The following is a 25,663-nucleotide window of genomic DNA, read 5'->3' as shown; positions in this document are numbered from 1 at the left end:
GCTCGGCTGGACTATCTGCGGGCCAGAACAGGAAAAGAGTCAATTTACCAAAATACAACTTCCGTTTGACTCTTTCAAAGTAAAGGCTTGTGCAAATCCGTTAACCAATATTTGGTAAATACAAAGTTAGAGATAAAAGCTGTTTTATTCAGATTGAGGAGACTAGTGGAAGAGTTTTTCTTTCCTTTGCTGTATCACCAGGACTTTGTGTGTTTCTGTTGGGGAAATGCACTTAGGTGCATTTAGTTGTATTTGTGTTTTTCTTTATTATTATTCCTCCCCCAAACAGTCTAACTTTATTTAATTGGGTTTTAACTATGTCTCTCAGCTGTAAGGTTTCCAGGGCCGGCATGAACTTTTACTTTTAATGTGGTCATTTTTGTATAATAAAATAAACTGACTATCTTTGTCCAAAGGAACTTGTGAATCCAATAAACTGTATTTAATTTGCAACAGTGCCTCTGATAATTTCACAAACTTATCTGTGTGATCTGGTAAAAAGAGGATTTAAGGTTCTCCACACATATCAGAAACTATACCCAAGGTCACATTAACATTGGCAAGCTCAGAGACGTATTGGCACCATTGTAAATAGAAAAAAAGAGGAGTAAGTTTCCACCAAAAAAACCCTGACATTTTGAGATTCATCTCAAAAAAACTTTCCAAGAAAGAACTTGAAGATTTCTAACTTTGAAAAGTCAAACATTTTCTGCAAAAGAAGAGAAATTATGTGACTGATCTCAGAATTTGAGAAAAAACCTTGGTAATTTTGGAGTTTCTGAAGTTGAATATGTGAAAATTAACAAGTTTTTCTAAAAAAAAATTTTTTGGGTGGAAATGTGATAAATCTATAATATAAGAGTTTCACTTTCTAAGACGACTGACGTCTTAGACTGAAGCCATTTAAGGCTCCATAACTTTAAATCCAAATAAGCTGCTGGTGGAGAAACCCCATTCCCTAAATGTGCGGGAGCTTTTGGTGTTGCCAGGTAACCGGACTGATGTGTAACTTTTTTAAAAGAATATACTTTTTTTTTTACATATTTTTTAAAACTGTCACCATGTTGTGACAGTTTATGAAACAGATAATCTGTGACAAGACCAATTTCCTCCACCTGAGCTACTAGTGTCAGAAGAAATGCACCACTCCTGACCAAAAACAACCAATCAGAGTCAGGAGGTGGGTCTTAGTGCTGTCAATCAACTTCATGTACTCGCTGCTATATGTGCTACCAACTGGCCATTTTAGGAATGGCCACCATTGGTGGCTATGCTAACTAGCCTTAGCATTCACAACAAGATCTGCTGATAGGAAATAGCTGTGAAGATAGCAGACAGGAAAGGGGGATGGGCAGCGCCACACAAGATTGTGCTTGACAGCGCCAAGACCCGCCTCTGATTGGTTGTTTCTAGTTAGCACTGGGAGAAGGCAGAGGAGCTAAAAAAAATTTCACAGATAATCTGTCTCATACAATACTGTTACAACAGAGTGATAGTTTCAACAAATATGTAAAAAAAATATACTTTTTAATAAAAGTTACTGCAGCTTTAAGTGAGTGAGTGAAACTTCTCATTAGAGCTGTAGAAATTTACTCAGTCAATGATGCAAGACAGGAAAGGGACTTTATTATCAACAGCTGTACAATGAATCCAGAGCAGGATAAAAGCATCATATGTTGTAAAGTTTGGTAACAAGATGAAATCTTGTGCTATGGCTGTTAAAGACAAGAAAACAAAAAGATCTGAAGCATGTTTTGCTTATTTACCAATAAAAGAGATGGAATTCATTTCAGAAATCAAAAACATCCCTTGATTTATGTGTTAATGTTCCCTTTTCTATTTAGTTTTTTAGTGTAAATAGTAAAAAATTGGAAGCATCTGCAGAGAGTTTTCTGGGATTATTTGTATTCTCCCCAGACTCCCACAGTCTTTCTGTCCCACTCCGATGTGGACAGACACTTGACAAAGAAATGTCCCAGATCGTGCTTGGAGATGGCTCGTCCTTTAAGCATGTTTTCTGTCGCCATGTAGCGCTCCGTCAGAGGAAGGTCGCCTGCAGAAAACCCAAACAAGTTACAACGTTTTATTAGCCTACACAGAAATAAAATCCTATCATTTAAAGGAGGAAAGTTCCTGCTAAATACTGCTTTTCTACTGACTGGCAATGTGAGGAGGCATAACAGCCACGTAGTCGAGCCCGGACGTTTTCAGAACCGTGTACATCCGGTCATGATCCTCCGTCACTGGGACCAGACGAGGCGGGACTTTGGCGCGATCCCACAGGAGGAACGCTGAGTGGGAAATAAATGGGATGTTGTGATAAATATAAAAATTAAGTTATGTTTTTCTTGTTAAATCCACCCACATTAGCTAATAAACGGCTTCTTTAAGCCTCTTACCTGACATGCAGCCGATGACTTTGCGGATTCCTCGTGCCTTCATGGCCTCCATGATGTTCTTGGTGCCTTCAGACATCATGGTGGTTGGGCCTAATTGGCAAAAATACCATCAGTTTGTTACTGCAATAATAAATATATGCAAATCTGATCTTAAATGTATAAAAACAACAGAATTTTTGCTGATTTTTTTTTTTCTTTTTCTTTTTGCACAAATTCAGTAAAGATGAACACTCAACCACCGATACCTTTAGCAGACGTTTTTCTATACAAGGATAAATAAATGAGAGGCCCCAGGATGGAACCTTGGGGAACCCCGCTTGTGATCTTCATCTACTCTGTTGAAAAGTTACCTACTGGCACAAAGAAGTCCCTTTTCTTTAGATGGGATCCGAAATAGTCAGAGAGAGTCTGTGTTAGAATATTATCTTACATAAACCAAAATGACAAACATGACCCATAGTGACTAACTTGCAGTATTATACCCTGAAAACAGTTTCCTGGACAAGCAAAAGTGTCATAAAATAAACTTGTTGCAGGAAAGAATTGCACAATGTGAAGAAAGAAAAATGCACACTAACCAGTTCATGGAGAAAAAAAAATTTTCAGTAGGAAATGTTTCAGCTGAACAATCAAAAAAAATTCATCATTTACATGAAAAACATTCTTTGACTTTTTCACCTAATTTTCTATCCTGTTTGCCTTTTAAAACATTTAGCAGCTTTTTTTCTCCCATTTTTGTCCTACAAATTCTACCAAAAACTTACATGACAATAATTCAAAAAAATCAAATCAGTAAATAAAATGTAAGTAGTAAAAACTGGTGCTTAATTATATTATTTTAAAAATATTTCAAGATAATGTATTTCTTATAATATTAGATTTTAAAGTGCTGGTAAATTGTCTAAATACGTTATTTAGGGTTCTAACTTTGTTCCTGTGTGAATTCTTACATTTTTCTGCAATTCTTTTAGTTCAGCATGACTTTGAATAAAACCGTCTCACGACCAGCCTCTTCGGTCAAATGGTTATTTTACGTCTTGGTACAATTTTAACTCTTTTGGTAATCTGACATTTTGTCTAGCAAAATGCTTTATTCATAAACAAAGTGCTAAGATCATCCCAGATTTTAACATCTTTTAAAATCTGACTTCCAACTATACTTACAATCTCTGAAATGTATTTAAACATTTCAGACTGACTGAAATATTAATGGAAAATATTTATCCCCTTGTTTACTTTTATTATTATTATTTATCAGTTATGCTTTTGTGTTTCCATTTCTAAATCTACTTCTGCTATTGCCATAGGTTCTTGGTACAACTTCGTCACTTTGGGAATAAAAGCGCTGCGCTCTCTCCCTCCCCACCGCTTTCAAGCGTTGCCATGGCGACTCTTGTGCATTACTAAGTTTTTCAAATGTGTGATTCATTCATCATGTGGATTATAAAAGTCTCCAATAACACATAAAAACGTAGCTAGATTTATTGCTAGTTGTTGTATTTGAAAAAAAAAAAAAAGAGTCGCTTTAGGGGTTTGAAAAGTCGCTAAGTGACAAAGTCGATACGTTTTCGCCAGTGACGCTCATCCCCACACGCCGCCATTCCTATTGGCTCCGCCCACTTTTCTGGAATTTTTCTAAATTTGCCGGGGGCGGGGCTTAGCTTTCAGAGCGGGGTTAGCTACACTTTAATCATGGAAGTCTGCAAACAAAGGTTACCCCATACCTGTCCTTCATTTATGGATACAAATATTTCAGATTTATTTTTGAGAAGCCTTACTGAGGTCACTCCTGGTTCCCAGGATGATGATGACTGCGTCCTGGCCTTCCAGAGTCGTCCTCACGTCGTCTTTATTCAGGACGTCACCCACCACCACTCTGGACGCCTTGTGGTCCGCCGGCAGCTTGGATGCGTCCCGCACCAGGACGGTCACGCTGTATCCTGGTGAAAAACAAAACAAACAGGAAACAATTAAAATCAGAAACGGTCAAAGTCGGGTATTTACAGACGCTGCCGATCCATTACCGAGTTTGAGCTCGATAATGGAGCTCAAACTCCATTACCGAGGAGTTTGAGCTCCTCAGAGGTAATGGAGTTTGAGCTCAAAATCCTTTTGAGAACAAAAATGTCTCTAGATGTGAATAGCTTCACTTTATTCAACTGTAACTTAGGTAACAAAAAATCGAAAAAGACGTTTAACTTTACCAGTAACGCCCCAAGAATCCCACCCTTTGTGTTCAGGCGAGATAGAGAACAGCTTCCTACTATCGCGTTATCATGACTCGGCAAAACGCCGACCTAACGGTTAACATGACTCGGCAGAATTCACGGTGAGCAGAAGGAAATGAAAATGCTGCTAAAATGACACTTTTCTCATCATATGACACACGTTTGCGATTTTACAACATCCTGTAAAATGCTTGTAGACCTTTGGACTCACATTTGTTGTAAGAATAAATAAATAAAAGGTTACATAATATACGTCCAACCTGATTGGTTGAGAAAGTAAAGTAGATCAAGCTAAAAAATATATATATTTTCAGTTCCAACAAGTCGAGTGAAAGTTTATTTCACATTTAATTCAAAATGCAAATCAGTTAAATATTATTATATTGTTAAAATGTTTAGCCTTGCCAAGCATTTCTATTTGAACTTTAGTTTTTTGTATTTATTCCTTTAAAGAAGCAAAATTCTTCATATTATTTTCAGTGAGACAAAAAAAAATTACACGCACTATTAATGTGTTTATGTCAAAAATTGCATTAAAAGTGAACTTTTTCATGGAATAATTTTTTTAAACTGTATATCTTATTATTTTTGTACATATAAGAATGATTGTATCTGAATAGTAAAACTGGTTATTAAATTATGTTAAAATGAATCCTTGAAGGAAAAATAAATAGGTTTTTATGAGATTTTTATGGACTCTTATTTAAAAAAAAAAAAATCCGTTCACAGACGCACGTTTCTGACGCACTTTTGAATGGAAAACATGAGATAAATAAACAAACTCCCGGCAGCCTGTTTAGTAAACGTCCACACGTCCCTCCGTCATTCCCGGTCGCTTCTCCCCGCAAAGCTCACCTGCAGCCACGGCTTGCGGCAGCGTCGCCAGCCCGGTCATTCCCGTGGCTCCAAATATCGCGACATTCTTTATGGACTCCGACATTATTTGAACTGGACGAGATTACGACACAGCCGCTATCTGACCGAAGAACAGCAAGGTTTAATGTTAAAAACATAAAGAAAGGCGTTTTATAAAGTCCTACAGAAACACTTCCGCCGCACAGACTCCGCCCTCCTGAAGATTTAAAGGAGCAGTGCAGATTTTTCCCCGCTTCATTAACTTTTATTATACCATTACGATCATATTTAGTAGGAAACATTTTTCTACAATCTGAAAACTGACTGTCTTTTTAAAGTTTAGAATCATCACTACAGAGGAAAAATTGTTCTGAGACCAAGCCGGCCCAAGGCATAAGAAAACAAGGCACCGAACCTCTAGTTTTATAAATGCCTGAGGTGTAGCTAAAACTATAGATCTAAAATGTTTAGATTTGTCTGTAAAATTTAAGATTGAAAGAATCTGGCAGGTTTACTTTTTAAACTTGTTCATTATTCATTTGTAAATGTTAGTTTTAAGATAATTATTTATATTGAAGATGTAGCTACAAACTTAATATTTAGCCAGAAAGCTACAGTATATGTTTAGGCTAAACTATATCTCCAAACAAAATATTGAGTTTTAAAGCCAAATTTCAAGCTCCAAACTAAATTCTTAGACTATGTAGCTTCAAACAATTTAGTTGAAAGCTAAATATTTAACTTGGCAACTAAATATTTAACTATTTATGTGTTGAAAACTAGAAGTCAAATTTTTACTTTTGAAACTCTGAAATTTCCAATTTATTTCTTGAAAATTTCTGAGATTAATCTCAAAATTTCTGATAATTTTTCTAGCAAATTTTCACCTTCAAATTCAGAAAAATCCTTTTTTTCTAGAATATTTCTGAGATTAATCTCTAGAATTTCTCAAAATATTATAGCTAATTTTCCACTTTCTGAGTTCTTTTGTTGTTTGTTTAATTGTGAGCTTTTTTTGGCGGTCATTTTCTCAATTTTGTTTTCTATTTTTAAGACCCTTATACAAACTGACAATATGTGTGTAAAAAAGAAAGAAAGAGGATTTCGTGTGAAGTGCGCCCCCTGGTGGCTGCTGGTATAATTGTACTATTCTCTCTCTCTCTCTCCGCACTGATGCTGCTATTTCTCTCCAGCATTACCGGCGGAGAGGAGGAGGAGGAGGAAGAGGAGGACGGAGCGGCTGTGTCAGGTGGAAGCGCAGGACCTCTATGGAGGATATCATCATCGCTCTCCACCGACTGCACCTCCCGGCCGGCGTCTCCCGCTGCTGCGGCCGCATTGTCCCCGCGCCGCACGCTCCGTGCGTTTGTCCCGATGAAGCGTTTCCTGCGGTAGAGGGGAAGACCGAGCCTCCCCCCCGCATTCATCCCCGCTCCGCTTATCGATCCGAACCCGAGCAAGCAGCAGTCCGAGGGCGAATCTAACGGTAAGGCCCCAACATTTCACGGCGTGGCTTTTTAAAAATATATATATATTTTAATTATTATTTTTACTGTGTCATTCCTTGCGTGTGAGGAAGGACTCGAGGTGCGGGGTGTTTTTTTTTTTTTATTGCAGGGAAGCCGGCCTGCATTTGGGTGCAGGTTACCGCAGTGATCCGGTGGATTGGACGCGCTGTTTGACGTGTTCACACACATGTGTTACGTGATCCACGCGTGGAAATAATTCACACGCGTTGGCCGGCTGTTTTTGATCGTCTTTTTTGTGAATAGAAACAGATTGAAGAGCAGAATGGCGGCGTAGTTCGTGGAGTTTTGTCGTGTTGCTGCATCTTTTTGGGCTTCTTTAAGGCCTTCAACTTGCTGTCGTGCTCAGTGCGTTACTTTATATTAGTTTGGTATCAACTATTGGATATCGTCTTGCAGCGCGTTAACAGCGTGAGCGCATTTACAGAGGAAACAGTTAACAACAGGGGTGTCCAAGGTGTGGTGAAAGGACCATTTGCAACCCATGGACTGATTTTGTGTGGTTCATGAAACAAATTTTCACCAGGAGACTTTATATGTATTGAAAATTACTTAGTCAAATTCATTGTCATAGAGAAAATATTACAAAATGTTACAAAAATGCAAAGTAATTGTCTTTTAAACTGCCAATATTATATCAAATCAAAATTATTTTAGCATTTATCACAGTACACTGCAAATACACAAGTAACTTTCTGAGATTTATCTCAAAACTTCTGAAGAAACGCAACTTTCTTAGCACACTTGAAAAAAGATAAAACTAACTTACAAGTAACTTTTCAGGAAGAATATGAGCTTTCATTGGTAGATTATTTCCCTTATAACCATCAATATTAAGGAAGCTAGCTGAAAAGCTACTTGTAAGTTATTTTTGGGTACCACTTTATTTGACGGGTTGTGAATAAGATGGTCATAACACCCGTCATAAACATGACATGCCATGAACATGAGTAAGTCTTCATGAATATTTATGACTGTTGTCATAAAGTCTCATTCGGTAAATCATGACACTTTTAATACAAAGTTGACATTATTCAAAATGTCTTTGTTATGACAACTTGACATTAACCAAGAAATCATGATCTGACATAAATCTGTTATAAAAGTATTACTGATTAAACTTTAAAAATTATGCAGATTTATGTTATTAAAGCTAAAGTTTAATCAGTAATACTTTTACAACAAATTTATGTCAGATCATGTTTTCTTGAATAATATCAACTTTGTATTAAGTGTCATAATTTACTGAATGACACTTTATGACAAGAGTCTTAAATATTCATGAAGACTTACTCATGTTCATGGCAGGTCTGTCATGTTTATGACGGTGTCATGACAGTCTTATTCACAACCCGTGAAATAAAGTGTTACCTATTTTTGTCTTATTTCAACTTTAATAAGATATTTGCACTAGAAAATATATAAAATACTTGGTAAGATTTTGTGTTTTTGCAGTGTATAATTTTATTCCCTCATCAAAAGCAGACCTAGAGTGTTGCTTTGATTCTTTCATGAATGTTTGAGGAATCATTGAATTCTCATCAAACTTCCCCACAGCTCCTCTTTCCATCCCAGCTCCTCCAGACTAGCGGCAGCAGCAATTAGCAAAAACCTGGTGGAACTGTGAGTGATAACCTTTTAAACCAACCACTTCTCAGTCCAGTGCTCCTAAGAGCACAAGTTGTAAATAGCATAATGGGGAGCATTGTTGTGATGGTTGAAGTTTGTGATGGTGGAGTTTCTGAAAGAGCTGTAGCTTCTTAAAGAAACAGCAGCCCAATTTTAAGGCGCCAAATTGCAAAGTCATGTTTCATATATGAAGCTTTCTTATAGAAACTAAAAGTAGCATAGTTACCTGATTGTGATTGTTCAAATGGATATGTGAACGCCAAGTGGGACAGAGACCGCTCCAATATCAGGAAGTGGACAATGCAGGGCATTCTGGGTAAAAACAACCAAAACAAAGATGCTAGCTTAGCACTAGTGGGAGAAATGACTCGTGGTCTTTAGCCAAAGACTAAAGAGAAATCCTACAACCGCTAAAACCAGACGCTACTCCATTTTTGTTTACATTTTGTGAAGAAGGAATTTGCGCTCAGGGTCTTCTTCAGAGGTTTTTGTGTAATTTTCTTCAGTGGTTCTTGGTGCAGAACCCCCACGGGCGAGGAGGGGAACAGCTTTGACACAGTTCAGTGTGAAAGTGAACTGCAACAGCTCAAAATGTAATAAATGTTGCAACTTTGGTCACAGTCAAACAGAGTTCACTGAACTGTCAGCTGGGAAAACACCCTTATTATTCTTTTAATTAATTTCTTAATCTTTGTAACATGCAGTAAGTGTTTTGGACTATATTTTTTTTCTCAGATTTGTTTTTTAATTGAGCCAGAAGAAAACTGGAAGCATTTCTCTTAGCAAGGCAAAAGTTAATAAAACTGACTGAAAAGTGAATTTAGCACAAATTAGCTGAAACCTCAGTCAGACATGAGATATTTTTTCTGAACATGGATTTAAAGGAAAACTGCATCTAATGTTCTCCATCAAACCTGAGGCTTTCACAGAACAGCTGACACTGAATTACACACTTTAGAAAATAAGATGACTTCTGAAGTTCTAATTTGTGCAAAGAAGGCTGAATATAAATGAATTCAGACTTTTTATATTTTTATTTGTAAAAGATGAATGATATCATGAATCAATTTTCTTCCACTCAACAATTTTTTGCAGTTGTTTTTGGTTGCGTGACATAAAATCACAACAATATGCCCTTAAAAAGTAAGTTCAAGCCGTATGAGACTTTTGCAAGGCACTGTCTATGATAATAGTTAAATAAAACACCAATATCTGATATGACTTTTTTATCACTGGTGGCACCGCTAACTTAAAAGTTAGTTGTGCTAACACTAAGGTGCTATGCTAACATGGTATTTAGCTATTTTTTGTGTTCCAGGTTTTCTCCAGTGGATAGTGGTTCTTTAGAGTCTGAAAGGCTTAAAGGTGACCTATTATTCTTCCTCAATAGGGTTAGGATAGGTCTATGGGCTAAACAAAATATGCTATTTACATTTTTTCCACAAAATCATTATTGGTTAATAAGATTTCAGTCTTTCTCAGCTCTGCCTACATTGAGATCCTTTTGAGAGCTGATTTAGGTCCTTCTGTCCCTTTAAATCAAAATAAGCTGCCATTGTACAGCGCAAACCAGCTGACCAAACGTGCTGCAGCTCATTTTGGGGTTGCTAGGTAACGGGGTAGAGTTCCGCTGGGGTTGCTAGGTAATGGGCAGTGCCTGCTGATTTGTGACGTTGCATTTCGGAGCTTTGTCAAATGGCTCATTTTCCAGACACCAAAAAACTTTTAACTTATTTCTAAAAATCGTTTACGTTTTTTTTAAGTGCTTGGACTGTTTTCAGAAGCAGCTGAAACCCAAATGGAAGCATAAAAACTTGTAAACAATTTTCATTCTGCTTAAAATTTCCCTATGAAATTACACCAGTTCATGTCAATGACTTTTTTTCTGACCTGTTGTTAAATTTATTTAGTTTGGGCCAAGATGCGTTGCTTTTTGACACTTTTCAGCCTACTTCATGTTGCCAGACAGGTTCTGTTTAATAATTTCCTGATTTTACAAATGTAGCTCCAAAAATATTTAGTCAGTCGTCTTTAAAATGAAAATCTCTGAATGTTGTTTGATTCTATAGGAATCGCTGCAATGTTTGCGACTGATTGGATTAAACTTTTCTGTCTCGCCGGGTCAGAACTGGGCGTGTCCTGCTGCTCTGGTTTACAGATGTTTGGGGTTTTTTACTCTGCTGAGGTGAAGTGAGAGAAAGTGACTCAGTGCAGCGTCTGAAATGCGTCCTAAGTGACGTCAAAGTAAAAGGATCTGGTGCTTGTTTGTGAAGCAGAGAATCAGACAGAAAGCCGCAGCTGTTTTAGAAAGATGATGGAGGATTGTTTGGGTTCGGATCAGGAAAAGGATTTTAAATTATTATTCTCATCCACACCACTGTGTCAATATTTCTTCTTGTATTGATGTAAGCCACAAAGAGCTGGTTTTTAACCCACTTCAGTCTTTGATCCTGCAGCTAAATTTGACCTTTATGGTTATTTGCACCAAAAATGATGAGAGCTCAAACTAAATAGACCCTAGAAACTCAAGATGGATGGAAAAGAAACAATCCTAAGATTTTATCATGATTTATAACTGGAGGGACAAAAAACTAACAAATAAACTGACTCGCAAAAGTATTCATACCTACTGAAACTTTGCACATCTTGTGTTTCAACTTAAAAATGGGCGATACAGTTAAATGATTTGGTTGATGAGTTTAAATGAAATTGGTTTATTTTTGCAAAGCTGTATTGGAAACACTTTTTTCACATCACAAGAATCACATGATCAACGACAGAACTGGCAGAAACCACAAAGAAGAAGAAGACAGGAAGTAGTTGGAGGATGCTGGTGGAGCCTTTTTTTATCCACCAAAATATTTAGTGGAATATTGACAAATCTTTCCAACATTTGTACTGAAAACGCTGCTCGGATGTCCCCGAGTTTGATCCAGGAGTTCTTTTGAGATTGGTGAACATGTTTTACTTAAATGTTCTGAACTGAATGAATGCTTATTAAACTGAACTGTATGAATGCCTACTGATGGAAACAATGGTGGCACGTTTGTGTCTGGTTCCTGTTAGACCTTACAGACATAAATCAGCTGAGTGACTGATTAAAACTGCCAGCTGTCGCTCTTTCTTCACTCTGTCCATCCTGGCGAAATGCTCCTCTCTTTTTCTTCCCTTTCTCATAATTCTCATTACTTAAACTCCCTTTTTCGTGTTAGTTTATTTCTTTTAATCTCTATTCTTCTGTCCCTGTTTTTGTCCCACCCTCCCTCCAAGTATTTTCTGTCTCGGCTGATTAGGTCTGCATCTCTCCTTCTTCCTCTTCTCCTGCAGCGTATCTCTAAATTTAACCTCTAAATAAAAACTGATGGTCAAATCCGTCAGCCTTATTCTGAGCAATTCCAGGATCTCGGTGCTGTAGAAAGTCCGTCTCACATCTGAACAGTTTATCATTAAGCAGGAGATGCATTTACATCAGCATCTGATGTACAGAACAATGCAGAAGTATTTATACCTCTTTAAAGTATTTCAGTGTGATATTTTTGTTGTGGTAAACCAATATAAGTGCAGGGAATTATGTTAATTTTGACAGAATTTTTTATTTTACTTCAGCTATAGACCAAATTTGTTAACTTTAAAAATATTTAGTGCACTTAGCTTCTCCTAAATAAATGTTTTCACCATTACTTTGCACATTTTTTATGACATTTAGATTTTATTTCATCTATAATAATTAATTAAGAATAATTTATTTAAAATATATAATTTATTTTGCTGTCTGTAAACTTTTAGCTGAATAAAGTTTGACATCTGTGTTGAAGTTTATGCACGTTTGTATTCATGCTCTTATTTTGAAGTCGGTTTACACAGCAGTTCTGTTTCCCCTCCATACGTTCGCACTTTTTTTAGTGTTAGCAGAACTAGAGCTCTAGGGCGAATGCAGCTAATGCTTCAGCTGGCAGAGCTGACTACTGGTTTTTGTTCACCTGAAAGCAGCCAAAGGTGCAGCAAAACCAGATTCATGTTCGATGCATTAAGAACTTTAAGAAACTTGAAGATTCTTTACTTGAAAAACCACCATTGCTTATTCTCTTCACACTTGAAATATTTCTAGCCGTCATTGTTACCAACATGGTAAAAACGGGTTCTCAGATCTTCTAAGCGTGTTTGCACACCTGATAGTCTGGTAGACTTAGTTTGATTTGGGACCAAAGTTGCAACATTTGTAAAATTTTCAGCTGCTGTGGTTCTTTTTCACACTGAACTGAGTCAAACCTGTTCCCCTCCTCACCTGTGGGGGCACTGCACCAAAAACCACTGGAAGAAAAGACACTAAAACTTCTGAATAAACTGAGCGCAACTTCCTTCTTCACCAAACGTAAACAAAAATGGAGTGGCGTCAGATTTTAGCAGTTGTAGAATTTCTCTTTTTCTTTAGCTAAAGAATATGAGTGATTTCTCCTGCTAGCGCTAGGCTAACGCGTTTTTTTTGGTTGTTTGTTTGGTTTCGGTTTACTCAGAATGCCCTGCGCTGTAGTCCACTTACTGCTTTTCACACTGCGTTCACATTTGCATTCGAACCGAACCAGTGTTCACTTTTACCGAACCCAGACCGAGGTTTGTGTTTGCTTTTTGGTCTCCAGCAGACAAACGAACCGGACGCTGTAGACAAACAGGAGCTGGATCAAATCGTACTGAACAGGGCTGGTGGGAACGCACCATAAATCTCACAGAAAACCAGTGACTGTGAACACTGGGCACAGTAAATTTTGGCAGCTAGACGGTTCCACTGCAGCATTTGGTGACCAAACGAGTTTGCTTCAAGGGCACCAGCAGCTTCAGCGTTTTATGAACTGAAAATATCAGAGTGTTTGTCTCTGCGGTGGCTTGTTGGCTCTAAAGAACACAACTTTTTACAGCGAGGTGAGCAGGACAGTGTGCGGAGTGGCGATAGAGGGAGAGGACGGATAATAAAAGGTGTGTGTGTGTGTATGGGGGTTTCATCACGATGTGATGTAGTTTGGTTACTAACAGCGGCTGCATCAGCAGACGAGGTGATAGTAATGCTCATCTTCATCATTTGGTTGTGTTTTGGTCCAGTCTCAAGGGTTTGTTGTTCTCTCCTTTGTCAGATTTTTCTCTCTTATTGATGTTTTTAAATAATTGTTTCTATTTACCTCTTACTTATAAATTATTCAAGCATTAAAAAGCTTCTGTAGCATGAACTATGATGCTGGTGAAATTTGACCGGAGACAGCTCTAAAAGAAGGAAACGGACTACAACGCAGGGCATTCTGGGTAAATGCGACCAAAACAAACTTGCTAGTTTAGCGCTAGCAAGAGAAATGACTCATTGGTCTTTTACCAAAGACAAAAGAGAAATCCTACAACTGCTAAAATTTGACACCACTCCACTTTTGTTCACATTTTGTGACAAAGGAAGTTGCGCTCAGTGTCTTCTTCTGAGGTTTTTGTGTAGTTTCCTGCAGTGGTCCTTTGTACAGCGCCCCCTATCCCCAGACGAGGAGGGGAACAAGTTCACTTCAAAAACACCAAATCTTACCAACTATTTGAGTTTAGTTTTTAGTGCAAATATCTTACTACACTTAAAATAAGACAAACCTAACTTACAAGTAGTTTTTCTTCATGATTAGGAGCTTGTTTTAAGTCAATAATTCCTTAATATTTCCCGACTCAACACAGAAATGGTTCACCAAACACAAAAAACAGTATTCTTCTACACAGATCTCATGAAATGTCGCAGGATAAGATCTGGATGTAAAAAATAAACAGAAGTAGAAATGTCGGGTTAGAGTTCACCTCTTTCTCCAGGTGCCGCCATCTTTTAAGTTTTCTCTGGTTTGTAGGACAGCATCGTAAGAGAAATGCTGTTTACTCAGAATGAGCACTTTGTTTTCCCCCACAGCGGTTCGAGTGGGTTTGCGTGAGTGCACTTCAGATGCGTCTCCGTACCTTTAGTGAAACAGTCTTACTGAATCCGCTGGATCAGAAAGAAATACCTGCTTTCCAACATTTTTGTGCTGCAATTTTATTCAGGGCTGCAACTATCAGCAATTAACACAAATAGTGTGTCTTCTGACTTGTTCTACTTTAAGTAGAGATATTCAATCTAGGAGTAAATAGATATAAAGTATTTCCTCTTCATGTGGCTTACATATGCTGTTTTTCCATATATTTTGGCTAAAAAAATGAAAACAAAGGGGTTTTATCTGTTAGAGCACCTCCGCACCTAGTGCTAGGATAAATATTTATTTTTATTGCGGTAGCATTATCTCAAACTGACGATTGTTGAAAGGTACAGCTTTTAATTGGAGCAAAATTGTACAAGAGAAAATATATTTCTCAGGGTATTCTTTTTTTTTTTTAAATTGGACTTAATCTGTGCTGGAGCTAAATATTAGTTAGCAAGCTGAAATGTTAGCTTACTAGTTAATTAATGAGATAAATTGCTTGCTAACTAAACATTGGCTAGCAAGCAATTTATCTGCTAACTCATATTAGCAAGCTAATGTAACATTCACAAGCTAATACTAGTTAGCTTGCTATCTAATATTAGCAAGCTAATATAACATATTCACGAGCTAATATTATGTAGATTGCTAGCTAATATTAGCAAGCTAGCTAATATTATTAGTAAGTGTTATTGCTTGCTAATAATATTGGGAAACAATATTAGCAAGCTAAATTAGTCCACAGCTAAATATTGTTCTTGCCATTTAAGTATTTACTTTAAAAGCTAAATATTTAGTCTGGAGCTATGTATTTAGCTTGCTAAATAAGTGTTCGGTTGGAACAAAACATTTCTCTTGCTAATTAAGTTTGAAAGTGTTACATTATGCAATGAATAAAATTTCAAAAATGACTGAAAAATTAACTTTTCTTTTTTTCATGAGAAGCTAAATAATCTAAATTATTGCTGTTATTTGTAAACGGCACCCCATAGTTTAGCATCTAAGCTGCTACTGTCTCTGCTGAAAAAAGACATGATAAATATTGTCTGTGTTTCATAAATAATTTTGTAATTTCTTTTAGTCATATTCAGAAAATATATTGGCACATAAAAAATGTTTTAAAAGTTTTTATTTAATATTTTTACTATCTATTTTTTGCTTAAGAAAAGCAAAGCTTATGTGGTTTGCGTAAACTTTAATTTATACTTTAAAAATACTTTGCATAAACAAAATAGTTTTGAAATTTGCTAATAAATACTGCAGTTAAAGCAGTCTCTGATCTCTGTTTTTAACCAACTTGCCACTTTTAAAGCTAATCAAAGCTGATTTAAAGACTCTTTGTTCATGTTTTATTGATCTGACTGATGTTTGAGGTTTAATTATTTTCTATTATTGACATCTAGAAAAAGCCTTCAGGTTTGCAGTCACTTTTGTGTCTTCAGTTGTTTTTAAGTGTTTTGTGGCTCTAGTGGCCTTTATTCATTAGCAGCTCGACGGGGGGAAGGGCAGACATGCAGCAACTGTGTTGAGAATTGTAGCCTGGCCATATAACACACCTGATCCACCACTGAGCCGCTCGGCTTCCCTCTTTGTTAGTTTTTAAGGGATTTTCTGTTACATTATGAGGAATCTCTGTGCAGAAACTAAACATCCCCATGTGTTATTGTGGATACCCTCAGTTTGTTATGCCTTGTTTCTCGTTAAACCTCCTCCACCAGATGTCCATCAATCACTCAGAGCTAGAGGGACTTCTCAAGTCTGTCGGGGTGTGTGTGTGTGTGTGTGTGTTATCCCCTTTAATTATTGGACTCAGCTGTGCAAGAATCATTCAGCCTCAGGCAGGAGTTGACGCCACGTCTGAAAATTCTTGTTTCTCTCTTTTCTCACCACATAAAAACCAAAAAAATAATGTAATTCTAAAAATATACACTAATATGAATCACATTAAGGAGAGAAACATGCATGGAGAACTCATTTAGAAACCACTGGTCTAACCTTTTGCACCACACGTGTCAAACATGAGGTTCAGGGGCCAAATTTTACTCGTAAGCTTCCTGCCCAATCATGACCTCTTGACCCCTGAAGTGATGTTTTTTGTCAGTAGAATCAAGGCCTGTAACATACTAAATGACATCACTCTGTTAGTGCAGCTTGACACAGATTCTGGCCAGAAGCTTCTTCTTCTGTGGTGTCAGAGAAATACGGAGGTGTTGAGCTGCAGAGGGAGAGACCTATTAGGACTTTAGTTCCTGTGAAGCATAAAATATCCCGGCCAGAAATAACTCTGTTCTCATTCGTTTTGGCCTTTTAGACTTTTGTTTCACACTGAATTACCGGCTCCACAAAAACGTGTGAGAATTTAATTTAGTTGTAACTTGACTGATGTCCTAGTTCAAGTAGAGTTGGGCGATGAAACGATAACAATACATGATGGGAAATAAATATATCGTCTGAGAGAAGCGCCACTGTTGTTGTTTGCAGATGTGCTTGTGCGTCTGATTTGTGTGCGTACCAGAAACGCAATACAAAGGTTCCCGCTTGAGATTTTTGTATGGAAAAAAATAAATACTGTAACTATAAGAAATTAATACTGTTCAACATTTTAACACGTTAAAATTGATGTAATTATTTGCATCCATAAATTCAAAGATAAAGGTCAATTCAAAAATGCTTTATTGATCCCAAAGAGAAATTAAATGTGGCTATAACTCACATTAATTCAAATTTTTACGTACTGTTAAATAATAGCAGAGGCTAGAAATATAGAATTAAAACTCAGTAAAATAAGATAATTACTGTTAAATGCCATACTTAAAAAAACAATACAAATTCAGTTAATTTAAACACATTTGACAGAGTAAATAAAAACAATTTAAAAATCCATTAAAAGAGGCAATTAAGCAAATTAAAGAAGTACAAATTAAGTTAAAAAAAAATGTGTTCCAGACGTAAAAATGTATTGTAGTCTTGAAACAGGTTGTACTGTTTTGTATTTTTAAAAACTTGAACTAGAACAGATTAAGCAGCGTATCGGTGCTGCTCCTTTTCATCACATTTATTAGCTCCAGTTTGCAGCTTATTTCTCCTGGTGTTCTCTTTCACTGGCGTTACTGCAGTCCCTCGTCTGCCTGATCATCAGATAGAAAGCTCCGTAATGCTTTGCTGTTTTTCTCCCCGGGGAAGACGGCTAAGTGCTCAACAGCCCCGCCTCTCCGCGACTCTCCCACCATGCTGACATTTCCTTACTGGCCACTGAGTCGCTTTTCTGCTTCAAGAGATGCAACAACAGCGAAAATGAGGCTTTTATTTATTGTTTTGCTCTGACGATTTATTCAGAAACCAGAACAGATGCTGGAAAAAAGGGAAGATGACCAAGAAACTCATGAAACTGTGAAATGAGGCGTCAATTTTATGGGTGTTTTGTCACAAAATGGGTTAAATACTATGACAACGTATCAGGATCATTGTTGACAAAAAAACAACAAAACAGGGATTAAATTTCCAAAAGAAAAAAAAATAAAAAGGAGATTAAGCTAAAAACAATTCCTGAAAAACAAAGAAATATCTGAGTTTCAAAAGTCCAAATTTTTGCTAGAAAAAAGTCAGAAATTTTGAGATTAATCTCAGACATTTTCCAGAAAAACGTGGAAATTTCAGAGTTTCAAAAGCAGAAAGTTTTTGAGTTTTGAAACTCCAAAATTTTGAGATGAATCTCGGAAAATTTCTGGAGAAAACAAAAAAAAATTTCAGAATGTAAAAAGTCTAAAAGGTTTCTAGAAAAACCTCAATTTTTCAAGCTCAGAAACCTTAAAGAAAAAACTTGGACGGGTTTTTTTTCTATCAAATTTGTGATTTTTCACACAGAAATTTCTAAGTTTGTTTTCTAGAAATTTTCTGAGATTAATCAAAACAAATTTTTAACTTTTCAAACTCAGAAATTTCCATGTTTCTGGTCATAAATTCACTCCTTTTTTTCTAAGTACATTGGCCGTAATATGCCGTCATAAAATGCAGCTTATCCACTGAGCTTTTAACAACGTGGTATCCTTGTGTTATTGCCTTTACCTTCAACATTATTAGCTTTTTCTTTTGTTTGTTTGTTTGTATTTCCTTTTAATTCATGTAAAGCACTTTGTATTGCCTTGTTGCTGAAAATGTGCTATATAAATAAAATTGCCTTTATCTTTTACCTATATCCTTCTTTTGCTGAAAGAATCATAACCAGATTGTATTGGTAAACCTTTACTTTCTATAAAAACTGTTATATTTGTAATTTTCACATCTTGTGAAAGTTTTGATGTAAATGAGGATGTACCAGTTCAGAAGGTGATATGTGTTTAATATTTGCATTTAAAATAATCCGTCCCTTCCCCCATTTGGCCTGCATTTGACAGAAATTGGTAAAAATATAGGACCTAATTCCCAGTGGGCCCCCCACCATGCATAAAACACACGTTCCCCCGGTGGAAGAAGCAGCATGTTTTTCAGTCCTGCTAACCTCAGAGAACAAACAGAGACTCTAGTTTTTTTTTTTCTCTCCAAAAATGTATTAAAGTTTAATGACACCCATCACACTTATGGGACCCATCATAAATAGAGATACACAGATACAGGATTTTTAAAGAATGACTGCTAGCCATTCGCTAGGAGAAATATAAAGTAAAATTCACATTGTGGATGTTTTTGAACTTCTATGAAAGTTTCTACTGCTTAAAAATAACAGCCAGCCGTTTTTGGCAATAAGTTAAAGGTTTATTGTCTGGAAAATGAGCCCGTTTCAAAAACCTCTGCAAAGTAATCAGCAGGCACTGCCCCGTTACCTAGCAACCCCAGCAGAGTTCCACCCGTTACCTAGCAACCCCAACCGAGCTCAGTTTTTAAACTAGAATAAATTAAAGATACTCACGTTACTGAAAAATAGATTTGGGTGACATGGACTAAGAAGTTTATCATGATATTTTTTGGGACTATTGAGATGATGATAAAAATGATTTAAAAATTATTTATTACTTCTTTCTAACGTAACTATATGGCTGTGAATGCATGGCAGCATTAATAGATACACACATACTGCTCTTGGAAAACATTTCCATTTGTAATGGGCTTCTTTAAGACACCAGTTACTGAAAAAAGTGATTTATATCACAAAGTAACTGTATTTATTAATAATTTTCAGTTTACAGATGTAAACAATGGAGAAAAAAGTAAAAAATAACATCAATCTTTTGTAATTTAAGTGAAATCGTTTAATTTCGTTGCTTATCTTTCAGAACTGTTGGTGGTTAAATATTAATTAAACCAAATGCAAATTGAATATGATTAAATGTGTCATTTTTATCATTTTAAAATGTGTATAAATAGTTTGCTTTTTTAAATTCCCATCAGTTAAAATGACAGTGATTGCCTTCGTGGTGGGAAATGTTTGGGCGCATCCGCTCACGATATGTTCCGAGTTTGTTAAAGAGTTGAAGAAATTGCGCAGAATTTAAAATTCAGAGTTTAGCTCTGCATGACTACATGAAAACTGCTGAACATTTTTTTTGTTGAAGTTATTTTCATCGCTCTGTTTTTAGCTGTCAGAGGAAGAAATGGCAGAGAGGACGCATCACTCCCCTCCTTGTTTTTAACAAACATCAGAGAGATTTTATTTTTAGCAAAGCTACACTCTTTGATGCTTACATTTAGAAACTCTCCCATCTTAATGGACAAGAGTTACCTTTATATTAGGGTTGTGAGTTATTATTTAATCTTTAAACTGAATCTTTTAGTGAATGTTTCTGTGTATTTTTCATATTTTTTATCTGGTTGAGGTTAAATCCAAAGTCAGGAGGTGTTTGATATTAATAACAGCTTCTTACTTGAGGAAACAGAGCGTTTATGTCTCTAAACATTGTACTACAGTAAAAGTAGAATTACTTCTATATGTTTTGACTCAGGTGAGAGTAAAAAAGGTGAGCCTGTGATAATGACTCTGGCGCTCGGTGTGCCGCAGGGCGTCGTGCGCGATGGCTAATGCCTCTCCAGACCTGGACAATGCAGAAGCCCAGCGCCAGCTCAACAACAACAACCGACCAATCAGCTCCGGGTTCTGGGAGACCGAGTGCACCAGCGCCAAACTGTTCGAGTGCTCCCGCATCAAGGCTCTGGCAGGTCAGAGGTCAAACACACCCCTCACTGTCCGTAGAGACTCATCAGAAAACGTCTCATAACCTGATTATAAAACGTCTGGGCGGATAATTCTGTTTCTTTAAATATCTGATCATAACCAGATTATTATGAATAAAATACCGACTGACATTATGGATTTATGTATCATTTGGTTTAAAGCAGAGCTGGACGAAATGGCTTAAAACTTATCACAATAAAAGCATGTCATATTAATCTATATCAATAATTATTGATTTGTTTTGGGGGATTTTGTTTTAAATACCCAAAAACCAGACTGGTGGCGTTATGTTTCCTGTTTTATCCAGTTTTCACTTTGTGACGTTTTTTATTTTTAAGCAGTTTTGAGGCACAATGGGAAAACTTGAAACTGCTGATGCGCAAATTACTCAGCAGGTTGTTGCTAGGCAACCAAAGAGCTAGCGAGTTAGTTGATTCCACCAACCTAGCTTAGCTAGTTGTGAGAGTTTGAGCGACTATAATCTTTTCTCGAAATTTCCCAGAATGCTTTGTGGTTCTGGATAGGAGTTCAGTGAATATTCATTCCATTGAATATTGAATATTTTATCAGATGTTTTATCTATTGATCTTATTATTGGTCTGTTGTCCAGCCCTAATTTAAAATATTTGAACCTTAAAGAAATTTTAAGCACAGTGGTGGAAGATTTCAATTTGATCTATACAGGGCATTATAAATAAAATGTATTATTATTATGATGATGATTTGGGCTTGTTTTGCAGCCGCCATGTAGTTAAGCGGTCAACTGTGAGGTACATGACCCAAACTGGCTCATTAATATGGACAATAAACCAAAAAACAGCAGTAATCTTGTTTTAAAAACCAAAAACTGTAGCAGCCTAGTCAAATCAAATCAGCCTGATTGAAATGCAGAAACAAGATCCTGTATTACAACTGATGCAGGATCCTGACACTGGAGGCATCAGCTGGATCTTGAAGTGTTTGTGTTAGTTTTTCTTTAGTCTGCTAGTTTTGTTTTCATGGAAGAAATTAAGATGTTTTATTTGTTTTTTGTTTTTATGAAATGTATTTAACTGGTTAGTTATGTCTTTTTGCACTAAATGATTATAAATGTGTTGTATTTCATTAATTTAAAGCTTTTTATTCAAATTTTTAAAACTAGATTTGTATAAAAATAGTGATTGCCATTTAAAATCTTTTCCCATTGATGAGTTCCTCTCTCGTTCATTAGATGAGAGAGATGCAGTGCAGAAGAAAACCTTCACAAAGTGGGTCAACTCCCACCTGGCCAGAGTGTCCTGTCGCATATCTGACCTCTACAACGACCTTAGGGATGGCTACATGCTCACCAGACTGCTGGAGGTTCTCAGTGGGGAGCTACTGGTAAGAACGCTAACGCAGCAACGCTTTGTCACATTTTAGTCTCTCACAAGTAAATGTTATATTATAGCTTCATTATAATCAAGTCATCCTTTTCTGGTCTTTATTTTTTAAATCAGTTTAAAAGTCTAATACGCTATAATCAGCAGTGGTGGACACACTTCAGCTAATACACTAATAGTGTGGCTAATGTGTTGTTTAGCGCACTTAGCTTAGCATAAATATTTTTTTCCGTATGAATTCTAAACTTCCAGTTGAATAAAGTTCAACATGCTTATGTTTGGCCATTGACTGTTAAAAAATCTTTAAGTAACTAGACGCTTATATCCATGCTCTTAATTTGAAGACAGTTTACGCAGCAGTTCCATTTCCTCTCCTCCACATCTGTTTTAGTTGCAAATATATAAATAGCGCTTTAGCGTTAGCTGAACCAATGTTTAGGATCAGTTCTTCACGGTTAGAGCAGACACATACAGCAGTTGTTATCAAAATGATAGAGGTTAGCACTGTAGCTTCAACTACATATCATGTTTGTGTAGCGGTTTGCATTAGCTTCTCGGCTAGCGCAACCACATTTTTACGTAATGGTGCCCAGGGCTGATAACAGAATGTGGTGACTGGACATAAGTTGATTAAATGTTTTAAAAAATCAGCCTTGGTGTTTGATTAGCCACACTAATGATGTTGCAGTGATAACAGTCCCAGTTAGGTGAAAGTGAAGTGGTGATGAGTCCTTCTGTTCTCCCGTAGCCGAGACCTACGAGGGGTCGTATGCGGATCCACAGCCTGGAAAACGTGGACAAAGCTCTGCAGTTCCTGAAAGAGCAGAGAGTTCATCTGGAAAACGTCGGTTCCCACGACATTGTGGATGGAAACCATCGCCTCACGCTCGGCCTTATCTGGACCATCATCCTTCGCTTTCAGGTAAATTTCAAACTCATTAAATACTCTCGGAGCTGATTCGTTTTATTTAAAAAATGAATTCAGGAAAGTCATGGTTGACATGCCTGTTCAATGATTCATTGAGAACCGGCGCAAGAATAGCAGGCAGAGGTGGATATCAAACGTTGAAGTTAAATAAAAGTGTTAAATGTACTGGCAGACCACATTGTTCAGTCTTCTTGGTGAAGCTTAATCCAGAGTTCTGGGGAAAGAGGTTCCAAATGTTTGAAAGAGAACCTTGACTTTAACTAGACCTCTATCCTTGGAGTGTTGCTGAAAGCTTTATTGATTCTCGAGAAGCCATATTCTGTGGAGAAACTGCAGGGTGATTTTAGAGATTATCTGGTCTTTGTGTCAACAGGTTGAACCCGTTTCTGGTTGTTGGGACTCTGTCATGGCGGGTTATTGTCTTTTATTTTGTTTCTGGGGTTAATGGACTGGATCTCAACACTAAAGGACCCTGAATAGCCAAAATCGTCTGTCATTGTTTCAGATGGATAATGAAAATCGCATCATGTTGTTCTCAGCCTCTTGTCAACATTCTGACGGAAAGTGGGTAGCATTAGCCAATAAGCTCAAAGGCTACATGTTAGCTTAAATATGTTGTTAGGTTATGTTGTTTCGCCTTCGAGGATGAAGCTCCGCCCCCACTGAGCTCCTTCAGACTAACCAGCAGCAATTAGCAAACAGCTGGTGGAACTGCTGAGCTCGTTATAGGAGCTGCTTCTCTGTAAACGCTGGTAAAAACATTAAGGGGTTAATAGAGGAGCCATGTTGTGATGAGTTCCTGAAGGTGGAGATTCAGAAAGAGCTAGAGTTTTTAAAGAGACACAAGCCCAATTTCAAGGCGTTAAGTAAGGAAGTAAAATTTATTTTAAATCATGTTTGATATTTAAGGCATTTTTATAGCAACTGAACTTAATATTTACTTGATTATGCTATAAAGTGGCACTATGTGGCTTATTAACTTAATAATTAAAATAGTTACCTTATGTTTTTGCAAGTACATGAATAGTTGTGCAATAAATAAATAGCCTTTCTGGTTTTTTTAGATGCTCAGTTCTTTTGCCTTCAGGATAATTGATCAGATGTCTGACTCTGGTATATAATCAGCAGTAGCATTATTAATTGTGGTGCGTTCTGAGCGTCTCAGTTTGGGGAAAGCGATCACGGCTGCTGCGTCGTGTTTGTGCGACAGTGACGGCCATGTTTGGTTCAGCCTGAATGTCACTCAGGAGCCCAGAGCTACTGCAGCAGCCGCCTTCTGGTGAGTAAGTACAAAAAGCCTCCAGCTTCCCTTAAATTTGCCTCACTGCTACAGCGTTGCTTTACTGCACAGTGCTTGCTTAGCAATATTCGTCCCGTTCTGTAGATTTCACAGAGAACGGACCGTCTCTGGGGACGCAGCAGTGTCACGCTCGGAGAGGCTACTTGCACATCTAAGAGAATTATTGTGTTAATAATATGTGTTACCTCTGTAGCCCAGGGGACTGAGAAAGAGATGAATGATGTAGGTGGGCTGATTCAGAAAGATTTGTGAAAAATAGATCCAACTCTTCAGGAAGGAAGCCTTTGAATTTGTGCTCCTTTAATGCCAAAAAGTTTGGTTCTGATGAGAAATGAGACAAACATGCTGGACACTTGGAAAACCAGAAACTGTCCAATGTAAATAAATTTAAAAAAGAGAAAAAAAAGAAAAAGATCATTATTTTGGGAGACTAGTTCAATGCTAAATCAAATATTTATACAACATAAATAATTAAATTGATCATCCTAACTAAGAGGTTTGGTAGTTGTACAAGTCTAAGGGATGTTCACATATTATTTGAAACCCTTTCTTGACATTTTTCAGTTAACCTTGGTTGTGTTATCTTCCTGAAACCTTTTCTGGTTGTAATATTATCTGCATTGGTAGCAAAAACCTTTAACAGATAAACGTGAGGTATTTTTAGAGTCAATAATTCAATGCTTTTAATGTTTTTTTAATGAGAGTATTTTAACATTTATATATGTTATAATTCTGTGGATTGATGGATAGATTATGCTATCAATATAAAATACATCTAGCTGGCAAAAAACCAGATCTAGCAATCAAAAACTAGATAGATCTAGCTAGCTATCATTACATCTCTAGTAAGTATCCCTGTGTTATTTACATTAAATACATATTTTGGCACAAAAGAATGTGACATTTTCCTATAAACAACAAAAGAAAGACCAGCTCTCAGCCGCTCATGTGGCTTTTCATGCTGCACTTTTCCCCCTCATCTCATCTTTTCTCCTTTCCCTCCTGCCTCTGAGGTGAAAGAGAGAGTTTGCTTTGCCAGGTCAGCAGACAGGGCCAAAGCACTGCAGTGACTGCACACAGGCAGAAACAGGGCGAGACAGACAGACAGACAGACAGACAGACAGACAGACAGACAGACAGACAGACAGACAGACAGACAGAGAGGGAAGAGGTAAAGCTAACATACTTACAGAACTACAAATAATGACACAGTGTTGTTATTTGCAATAAATTCAGAGGTAAAGCGATTATAAAGGCTTAATGCAAACATCTGCTTTGTTTAGCAAACAGCAAGTTGTTGTAGAA

The 25,663-nt window shown here is 36.9% G+C and overlaps 2 protein-coding genes across 2 annotated transcripts in view; one reads left to right on the top strand and one right to left on the bottom strand.

The window, feature by feature from the left end:
- Positions 1-1,604: 1,604 nt before the first annotated feature.
- LOC116707592 (flavin reductase (NADPH)-like) lies at positions 1,605-5,707 on the bottom strand. The gene is made up of 5 exons (XM_032545005.1): positions 5,483-5,707; positions 4,178-4,339; positions 2,400-2,489; positions 2,160-2,291; positions 1,605-2,053 (listed from the first exon to the last, which is right to left on the bottom strand). Exons 1-5 carry the CDS (start codon positions 5,565-5,567, stop codon positions 1,899-1,901), a joined length of 624 nt encoding a protein of 207 aa, XP_032400896.1. The 5' UTR covers positions 5,568-5,707; the 3' UTR covers positions 1,605-1,898.
- An 801-nt stretch (positions 5,708-6,508) lies between these two features.
- The window catches only part of LOC116707946 (spectrin beta chain, non-erythrocytic 1-like), a 20,775-nt gene continuing 1,620 nt past the window's right edge, over positions 6,509-25,663 (top strand). The window contains exons 1-4 of the mRNA XM_032545653.1: positions 6,509-6,968; positions 20,596-20,753; positions 21,980-22,131; positions 22,879-23,052. Of these exons, the coding sequence (XP_032401544.1) occupies positions 20,609-20,753; positions 21,980-22,131; positions 22,879-23,052 (471 nt within the window). The 5' untranslated portion in view covers positions 6,509-6,968; positions 20,596-20,608. The remainder of the gene's footprint in view (positions 6,969-20,595; positions 20,754-21,979; positions 22,132-22,878; positions 23,053-25,663) is intronic.

This window comes from Xiphophorus hellerii, chromosome 18, assembly GCF_003331165.1.
Source record: "Xiphophorus hellerii strain 12219 chromosome 18, Xiphophorus_hellerii-4.1, whole genome shotgun sequence".
Classification (NCBI taxonomy): Eukaryota; Metazoa; Chordata; class Actinopteri; order Cyprinodontiformes; family Poeciliidae; genus Xiphophorus; species Xiphophorus hellerii.
The sequence above is the reverse complement of the archived record's forward strand: the minus strand, read 5'-3'. Positions and strand labels throughout refer to the sequence as shown.